At 33.5% G+C, this 9,759-nt stretch overlaps 1 protein-coding gene across 1 annotated transcript; it reads left to right on the plus strand.

Moving 5' to 3' along the window:
* The first annotated feature begins 4,633 nt into the window (after positions 1–4,633).
* On the plus strand, positions 4,634–9,337 carry LOC126693286 (psbP domain-containing protein 6, chloroplastic). Its single transcript, XM_050389203.1, has 3 exons — positions 4,634–5,073; positions 7,570–7,886; positions 8,958–9,337. The coding sequence occupies exons 1-3, from the start codon at positions 4,728–4,730 to the stop codon at positions 9,126–9,128; spliced, it is 834 nt and encodes a 277-aa protein (XP_050245160.1). The 5' UTR covers positions 4,634–4,727; the 3' UTR covers positions 9,129–9,337.
* The last annotated feature ends 422 nt before the right edge of the window (positions 9,338–9,759 follow it).

Below are 9,759 nucleotides of genomic sequence, written 5' to 3' on the forward strand. Positions count from 1 at the left end.
TTGTGGAACTCTTTTTTACAAAATAAATAATACTTGAAGTAGTTGTTACTTTTTATACATTACATCCCATTTAATAATATTTATATATTCTCACACATCGCATGAGTCTGCGGCTAATTTTAATTAAAGTGTCAAACAAACTAATTTAAACCTTCTAAATATGTACAAATGATCAAATAAGTTAAGAATAAAATAGACATGATTAGCGCACTCTTGCAAATTTCTTCAATATGCATCTTATAGGAAAGTTGACATGCACAGACAAACAAAAGCAATTACTATTGGAAGATTGATGCAATACGTTCTTATTTAATATATTTCCTTATAAATTCTCAAGAAAAATTTGTGAGACAATTACTTTAATCTAGTATTTAATGGAAAGTAATTATACTAATGACATCAATACTTTCCATACAAGTAAAAGTCAAATTCATGTTTTCAAATTTAGGGAAAATTATTTTAGCTTGTGCACTAAAAAATAAGGTTTCACATTTTAAAATTGTTTTTAGCAATCACGACCTCTTCTACATCAGTACCTAGTGAAGAGTCTTAATCTCCTAGTAGATTCAAAGAGCATTGCAACCCAATCGCAATAGATGTGACATTTAGAATCAATAGATATGAATATGTTTTCAAACAATATGGATTAAGGATGGAGCAACTAGGAGAGTAATTAATTTGATCTCATTCCTTTTATAGTATTATGAATTTTTATTTTTATTTTGAGAAAGTATAGTATTATGAAAATGGCTTCACATATATTGTTTTGAATTAATTTAGAAATATTATATAAAAGGATATGATTTTGATACATAAGAGAAATAAATCATAGAATATTCTTATCATTAATTTAGAAATAAAAGGATATGATTTAATGAGTAGACTCCACTATAAATTTTAAAGGATTGAGCACCATTCACTGTATTCCAGGAGTACCTAAGAATTACTCTTCATTATCAAAGACACAATAAAAACTTTACTTTAAAAAAAAAAAAATACACAATAAAAATTTAGGGGTATGAATAAATCTTATTGTTGACACTGTTTAACTTTTGCTTCCTATATGGAATTATAATTGTCAATGGTTCTACAACTTCTATGTATTGATTGGTTAGAGACTTTAGAGATACATTTAAAAGTTTTTCCTTTTGTTTTTCTTATTTTCCTTGTATTTCGTAATTTTTGTTAAAATAGTCGTGGCACACTATGGTTTAGGACAAAATGGGCTTCTGCCCTTTTCAGCCAAATTAATTAGCTTTTTACCCTTCTTCCTAAACTAAATAGGGAAATGCCCCTCTTTTGAAACTCGACTTTCTCAAAATCGAGTTAAAAAAACAAAAAACAAAAAAATTTGGGAGCCCTATAGTGACGTTTTTAAGGACCTATAGTGACGTTTTAAGAAAATTGCCTATAACTCGATTTCATGGATATCAAGTTACAAAACGCCACTATAGGTCCTTAAAAACGTCACTATAGGTCCTTGAAAACGTCACTATAGGGGTTAACTTGATTTTGAAAAAGTCGAGTTTTAAAAGAGGGGCATTTCCCCATTTAATTTGAAAAGCAAGACAAAAAGCTAATTAATTTTCCTGAAAAGGGTAGAAGCCCATTTTGTCCCTATGGTTCACTGTCCTCTTTCTTATTCTTAAATTGAAATCAAAATTTAGTTAAAATTTCCTTTTACCAAAATTAAAGTTAGTTAATGCAAAATTTAAATGTTTAGGCTCCGTTTGGGAGGAGGGAATGGAATGGAATGGAAAGGAATAAAAAGAATAATTTTAGAATATTCTTCCCTTCTCTTGTTTGGGAGTTTAATGGAGGGAATGGAAAGTCCATTCCCTTGTTTGGGAGTTTAAGTGAGAGAGAATGGAATGGGTAGGAGGGAACATTCATTCCTCTCTATTCCCTTAAAACCTCAAATTTTCATTCCCCTCGAAATTGGGAGGAATGGGAGGGAATGAAATTAGATTTAATGATTTTTTTTACTAGAACTCCCAAAATACCCCTATATATTCAACCTTTTATTTTAAAATAGAGGTCTAATAGTAATATTGTTATAAAATGATTTCATTCCATTCTCTCCATGTTGCTCCCAAACAGGATTACTTACATTCCATTCCTTTCCATTCCTTTATTTTAAAAGATCCAATCAAGGTTACTTAATTCCATTCCATTCCATTCTTTTCCATTCCTTTCCCTTACTTAAATATATTCCATTCTATTTCATTCCATTCCTTTCCATTCCCTTATGACCATCTCATTCCATTCTATTCCATTCCCTTATGAACTCCCAAGCGGAGCCTTAGTGACAACTATCAAACAAATGTCAACAACATACCTTTCCTTGTCTTCTTTTTTTGAGAATCACATACTTTTCCTTATCAAATATACGTTTTCATTTATAATATTGGAATGTCATTTGAATAGCTATATCCTATCTATCATTAGAAGAAGAGGCAAAAAAAAAAAAAAAAAATCATTAATTTTTAGCCTATATATAGAGAAAAATTGTTTACTACTACAATGTATAATAATAGTACTATATTAATATTATTTCGTGGAAATTGCAAAGGAAATTAGAAATTTTCTTTTTTTTTTTTTTTTGAGAGATAAATTTTCATTTTTTATTTCTTGATAGAATGTACTAGTTTTTTTGTGTGAAGAAACTAATACAGGCAGATTGGTTGTTGTATTTATTATTTTCTCTATTTAAAAAGAGGTTAATTAATTTATTTATTTATTTGTATCAAAGTTTTTTTTATCCACTCAATAATACAACCTTTTTTAAAAAAATAAAATAAAAATTACACACACACACACACACACATATATATATATATATATTAAAGGTAGGTCAGGTAATACCCATACTTGATCCGCTAAATTTGGATATGCATAAAAACCCATACTTGATACCCAGACGCTAATCGAGTAGGGTAATACCCGCAATTATCGGGTCAGGTCGGTCCAGGTATCCATTACCCCAATAGGTATGGCCCCCTAATCACAACTTAGTTGCGGTGTTATTGTGTGTGGGTTTATCAAATTTGGATTTTTTCTATCCAATGTTGTTGTGTGTTATTTGTGATTGTCAGCTTCAGTTTGTTATGGTGGGTCATTGTTATGGACTTGGTTATAGTGGGTTGCTGATGCGAGTTGTTCCGATGGTTTTTTTTATCCGATGGACCACAACCACTTAGGGTTGGGGTTGCTGAGGTTTTGTGGTCTTTGGTTGTTAGTGTGGGTGTGGGTGTTGTTGGGTCAAGGTTGGGTTTGGTTTTGGTGGCAATGGTAGTAGTGAATGGGGGGTAGGTTGAGGTGATGGAGTTGCAATGTCTCGGCCTTTTTTTTTTCTTCAATCTAGTTGTTGTTGTTGTTGTTGGTATGTGTAGAAAACATATTATTTTAATGGAATATATTACAAAATAGAGAATGTGATGTAGGGTTTTGTAAAATAAAAAAGTGACCACTTGGTAGTGTAAAATAAAATAGAGATTTTTTTTTTTTTTTTCAAATCTAAATGTGAATGCACTTAGTGCTTTTTTGGGTGTTTAGATTCACATGGATGTGGTGAGATTTTGGTGGTTGTCATTGAAATTCTATTAAGTAGGCTTTGAGTTTTTTCTTCTTTCAACACAAGTTTTATTAAATTTTTATTTTTTGAAAAAAAAAATGAAAGAATTATGTTTCATTTTTAAATCACAATATTATTTTAAAACAATTTTTTTTTATTCTCTTAAAAAATGTTTTGTACATTGGCATCAACTTGTTTAGTTTTTTGCTAATTTCTAAAGCTAAAAAGTAACATTTTGTTTGGGAGAGAGAAATGAGAGGTGATGGAATGAAATGGAAATGAAATGAAATAATTTTAAAAAAAAATTCTTTCAATTACCTTTTTTGAGGGTCAATAGGAAGGCAAGGAATAAAATCCAATTTGCATTCAATTCCTAATTTAAAAACAGTTTTCTAGTTTTTAGAAACACAAACAACATGCTCAAATTGAATGAATGGGTCTATGACCCACTATCTACCGAATAGTTGGTTGAAATTGGATTTGTCGATGCTTCGAAAGGGTAGGTTGTGCTCTATAGTCTATACTCTATACAATTTTAATTACAAAAGAAATCAACAATTTTTGTTTGCCCATTTTAGCCCAAAACAATGGGCTTGGTAGTTTGGTTTTTTTTTTAGTGTCTAAAATTGCTACTAAATATTTCTTGGGCATATTTTATTTTATTTTTTTTTTTTTAAAAGATAGAAAATTTAGCCAAGAACCTTGTAATTAAACTAGTTGACACCTTTTGGAATATCCATGACATTCAAAATTTAAAATCTCCCTTCTTGTAAATATTGAATTATCAAAACAGAAAATATGGAAAAATTCTTAGACCCTCAAGCTAAGCCCCATGTATAAATTACTACACTCATCACTCTAAACCACTATTTTATATTTTTAGGGCCTTCAGGCTAGACCCCATGTAAAAATCTACTACACTGCTAGCTTTAGGCCCAACCCCCATTAACAAATGAAATATCCCTTGGGCTTTGGGCTATACAATACCGTACAAAATCACAAAGTCATCATCAGCTCTCTCTTTCTCTCTCTCTCTCTCTCTCTAGTTACCATCATCCAACATGGATAAGACTATATCAAGAGAGCGGGAGGGAACCAATGCCAAATCCATCTCTTTATCTCATCCCACCCTTCAAAAACAACACAACAAATAATGGCAACTACTTCTACAGTTCCACGCTTTCCCAGTCTCATATCCTCAACTTCAACCTCAACCTCAACCAGTAATCCAAAACCTCCACAGCTTCACTTCAAAGCCCATAATGCAGCCAGATTTTCTCAGCAGATAAGTCAGAGCTCTCTCACTCTCAGTCTCAGAAGAGAAGTACTGCTTAAAGGCCTAGCAGCAGCGGCTGGTGCAGTGCTCCCTCTTCTTAAAGCACCTCCTTCTTTTGCAGCTAAAGAAGTGGAGGTGGGTTCTTACCTCCCCACTTTGCCTTCTGACCCTTCCTTTGTTCTCTTCAAAGCCTCTCCCAAAGACACCCCAGCTCTTCGCGCAGGTACCTACACCCTTTCCTTCTTTTCTTTTTTCCTTTTTTGACTATATATGTGTTCTAGAAAACTGAGAATAATGCTGTGTATATCATTGAGATACAACAGAGGATTTGTATTCATTTATATTGTGATGGCTCATCAGTAGTAATGACATCTTTAATATTGGTTCAAACCCCACCTCCCCTCACCATTACATCATCCACCTAGAGCTACAATAACTAATATTCCATCAATATGTTTTGAATTTTTTTGGCTTCATGTATGCTTTAGCATTGATCTTAATTTGCTTATTTGCAAAAAAATTGGGTTTGAAGGTTTCGATTAGTGTCTGTGGATTCATTCTATCCTATAAAGGAAGGTTTAAATTGGTTAAATTATAGAAGTTAACCATTTTCTTATCAATTTCAGTTTTCAGGACAAATGGTAATTCATCAATACCTATGGCAATTACGTTGATTTTCTGGTATCTACTAACTGCTTGCGTTACGAGTAGTATGGTGATTGGTCAAGGTTTTGATACCTTTGTAGTTTTTGCGATTTGTTTTTTGAAATTTCAATTGGGTTTGAAACATGAAGAAGGAAGAATCAAAAGGGTTTAGAATTTTATTGATTCAGCTTATAGAGGCACACACATGGATTCTTAATGGATCATGTTGTGTTTGTATTCAAATTGTAAATGGGTGTTCCATGTTTTATACCCAGGAAAAAGAAATCGACTTAGCATTCATATCTTGGATGTCAATGGACTTAATCAAAATGGAATTTGAGTTAGGGATGTTTAGGTTTAGAAAGATTATACAGTGATAGGAATAGGAAGTCAAGCAAATCCATGAAACTTAGGGAGAACTGACATAGTGAATGTGGACTGAAAAGGGCAACTCATTGCATTTCCTCAACGTATCAACTGATCTGGAATTCTTGATCACAGAATGAATGAAGTGGATTTGAGCTTTTGACATAATTATGTGTTGGGAGTCCATTACTACCTTTGATTCCTGAAATTGTTTACTAACAAGTCAGACGAAGCCTGAGATCAGGAAATCGATTGAAGCATTCTGCATAAAGAAGTTGTCCCTATAATCAATGAAAATGCAACATTTTTGCCCTGGAATTTTCTATAAGCATCTAAAGACTCCCAAACATCACAGTTTTGCTATTAGCACTGAGACTCTTATTTAGTTTCTTTCACAACAGCCAGTGTCTATCATTAGAGAAGTTGCTAAATAATTGAACTATAAGTAGTATTGTCCCTTCACCGTGCATCACAATAACATCAGAATAAAGTATTGAGGATTAAGGGAACATGATAATTGTTGTCCCACTGGCATACATGTTAACCTTTAATATTTGCCAAACATGCTACCACTAAATGAGAGGAATGATAAACCTCTCTTTTTTGGCTTTTGGTTAATACTAATAAAAAGATCATAACCAGAGCACTAGACTCCCACTTTTGCGGGGTTTGGGAGAGGTAATTGGTAGGCAGTCTTTCCCCCAATTTGGTTAATTATAGGACATTTTTGTGCTTCATTTGCAACTACCAGTGTTGAATTTCTGCACCACGGCCAATAACATCAGCTTTTCCTGCACACCCCGACTCTTGTTATGACCAATAGAGCAATGACAATTCTGACACAGCCATGTAATTATTACCGCTACCACTAAATGAGAGGAATGATAGACCTCTCTTTTTTGGCTTTTGGTTAATACTAATAAAAAGATCATACCCAGAGCACTAGACTCCCACTTTTGCAGGGTTTGGGAGAGGTAATTGGTAGGCAGTCTTACCCCCAATTTGGTTAATTATAGGACATTTTTGCTCTTCATTTGCAACTACCAGTGTTGAATTTCTTCACCATGGCCAACAACATCAGCTTTTCCTGCACACCCCGACTCTTGTTATGACCAATAGAGCAATGACAATTCTGACACAGCCATGTAATTATTACCACCACCGTCCATCTACAATAACGATTGCCAAAACCATACTGCTATAGTTCCAAATACCAACAGCATTCTGATCATCTTTGCTGCCTTTGCCACTGCTATTAGGCTGTTCACAACTACAATGCCTTTACCACTGCTATATTCCACCTTCTTAAGGCCTCAAATCCTGCAACCATAGTTGAGGCTTTGCTTGTTTCCATTGTTGTCATCACCATCAACTGACTGAAACATCACTTTGTTGATAAGTATTACTTGAAAACTAAAAATAATTTGACCAAATACATAATCAATTATGTAATGAACAACGTACACCATAATGTGCATATCAAATGCTGTTGCTGCAATTCATTTTTAACTAGACAATTCAGAGTTACAGAATGAAATAGATTTTAGAATCTAGATTCTAATATTCTCTATTACCAACAATAAATATACCCTCTAAATAAATTAATAATCCACTATTTCTCTAGCATTGTTTTATAATTATTCTGTTTTTTTTCTTTTTTTTCTTTTTTTGTATGTGCTAATGATAATTGTGATTTAGTTCTTTGCAGGAAATGTGCAACCCTACCAGTTCATCCTCCCACCAACTTGGAAGCAATTGCGAATAGCAAATATATTATCTGGTAATTACTGCCAGCCAAAATGTGCAGAGCCTTGGGTGGAGGTGAAATTCGAAGATGAGAAACAAGGAAAAGTCCAGGTAGTGGCTTCACCTTTGATACGCCTGACCAATAAACCAAATTCATCGATTGAAGAAATTGGGAGCCCTGAGAAGCTCATTGCTTCTCTTGGCCCTTTTGTTACTGGAAATACATATGATCCAGATGAACTCCTTGAGACATCAGTTGAAAAGCTTGGTGATCAAACGGTACAACTCTTTTTACTAGATTACTTACCATATGGTTTGCTATCATAATTCTTCTGTTGTCATTTATGGTCAGTCCTCATTCTCTTCTTTTTGCTTGCAAGTAGGAAAAGAAACTAGAAATAGGACACTAATAAGCACTATTTGGTTGTGTATGTTCCAAACGGTAGAAAAAGCAGAGGAATTGAATCAGGATTTGTTCCAGTTTAAAGGGACACTGGAGCATGTGCAAATATTTTATCAGATGAATATAGTAACACTGCCAGTATTACTACAGATTCATATTGCTGTGAGGTTTGCTTATGCATGAAACTTGCTTTACTTTGTCATAACATATATTTGGGCAAGGAAGTTAGACATGTAGTTTCCAACACATGTTGACAATGAGAGAAGAAAAAAAAACTAGAGATTATTTTGTGAAATTTGTGGAAAATGATATGTCGAGAGGTTAATGATTGAGAATATTGAGCCACTTGAAAATTTTTAAAGAAATTTGAAGGTGTTTGTCTCATTTTCATATGTTAAAATGGCTGCTAACATATTGTTTGTTTGATGTGATGCATTTGGAGGGAGAGGAATAACCGGCATTTTGAGGATTTAGAGAGATCAATTGCAGATCTTAAACTCTTATTCCTTAAGACTCTTCTGGATTGGGTTTCATTGTTTGGCTTTCGTTCTTTTTCTTCAGTCCATGGTTTCATGGACTTTTGTAGTTTATGCACTTGATTTGTATTTGTCCTTGATGTATACTTCCTGTATACTCAGGTGACACCCCTCTTCTTTTTAATATATTCTTATTACTTATCAAAAAAACAATGGCTGCTAACACTTATTGCTTCTTAAATCAAGAGTGATTTATCCCGCAAACACTTGGATATAAGTATATTTCATTTCTTTAATCTACATGTTTGTTTGATGTTACTTGTGAAAATTAATTGTGAATTAGAAAAAAGCAATATGTGTGTGTGGTGGCTATTGTTCAATACGCACTCTGTGTAACTTTTGTTAATGTTACATCACTTAAATTTCTATTAAAATAATTCTTTTAACAACTTTCCATATTTTGATGTCCAGTATTACAAATATGTGCTTGAGACTCCTTTTGCTTTGACGGGTTCACATAATCTTGCGAAGGCAACAGCAAAGGGGAACACCGTCGTCTTATTTGTAGCAAGCGCAAACGATAAACAGTGGAAAGCATCTGAGAAAACTCTAAAAGCCATGCTTGATTCCTTTCAGGTGTAGCTCTCTCTTCAATTTGTTACTTTTTGACTTTCAAATGTACAAAACTACAAATAACTAGAGCCGAAAGCATGTTGTCAATTGTTGAATTTTTGCGGTTCTTTGAGGTTGGAAGGTTGATACCAGAGATCAAATTTTAGCAAACATTTGAATTAGTGTTGCTATGGATGATTGAGTTTACATAGAAACCATTTTTCAGATGATTGAAAGTATCTTATTGTAGTTGCTAATTTGAATACTTCAATCAAACTACAACATGGTGTGTACTACTGAAGAAATCTAGGAACCAAGAACCCCGAGTGACTGGGCTTGTTACAACGTGATGTCAAACTTCTACCACTTTTTATTGGCATCCATTGTATCAATTTTATTCCCCAACTAGGGTCAACCAATTCTATGCGGACTCTGTGCATTGCTTTGTCAGCAAGATTCTGCAGAGTGCACACCCAAGCAAGATATGTGGGAAATGGATAATTCGGAGAATTATTGGTGAACTCTTTAATACACAAGAAAAAGGACTATGAAACAAACATCTAAGGAAAAAGCTCACCTCCAAACTTTGGAGGAAAATTTCTCTAATCTACTACACGGTGATTGATAAACAATCCACACGACTTTTTCATTAAGTCATGTG

Source organism: Quercus robur, chromosome 7, assembly GCF_932294415.1.
Source record: "Quercus robur chromosome 7, dhQueRobu3.1, whole genome shotgun sequence".
NCBI classification, from domain to species: domain Eukaryota; kingdom Viridiplantae; phylum Streptophyta; class Magnoliopsida; order Fagales; family Fagaceae; genus Quercus; species Quercus robur.

Coding starts and splice junctions, on each gene's coding strand:
- LOC126693286 (XM_050389203.1), top strand. CDS start 4,728: ATGGCAACTACTTCTACAGTTCCACGCTTTCCCAGTCTCATATCCTCA. Junction 5,074..7,569: donor CACCCCAGCTCTTCGCGCAG/GTACCTACACCC, acceptor AGTTCTTTGCAG/GAAATGTGCAACCCTACCAG. Junction 7,887..8,957: donor AAAAGCTTGGTGATCAAACG/GTACAACTCTTT, acceptor TTTGATGTCCAG/TATTACAAATATGTGCTTGA.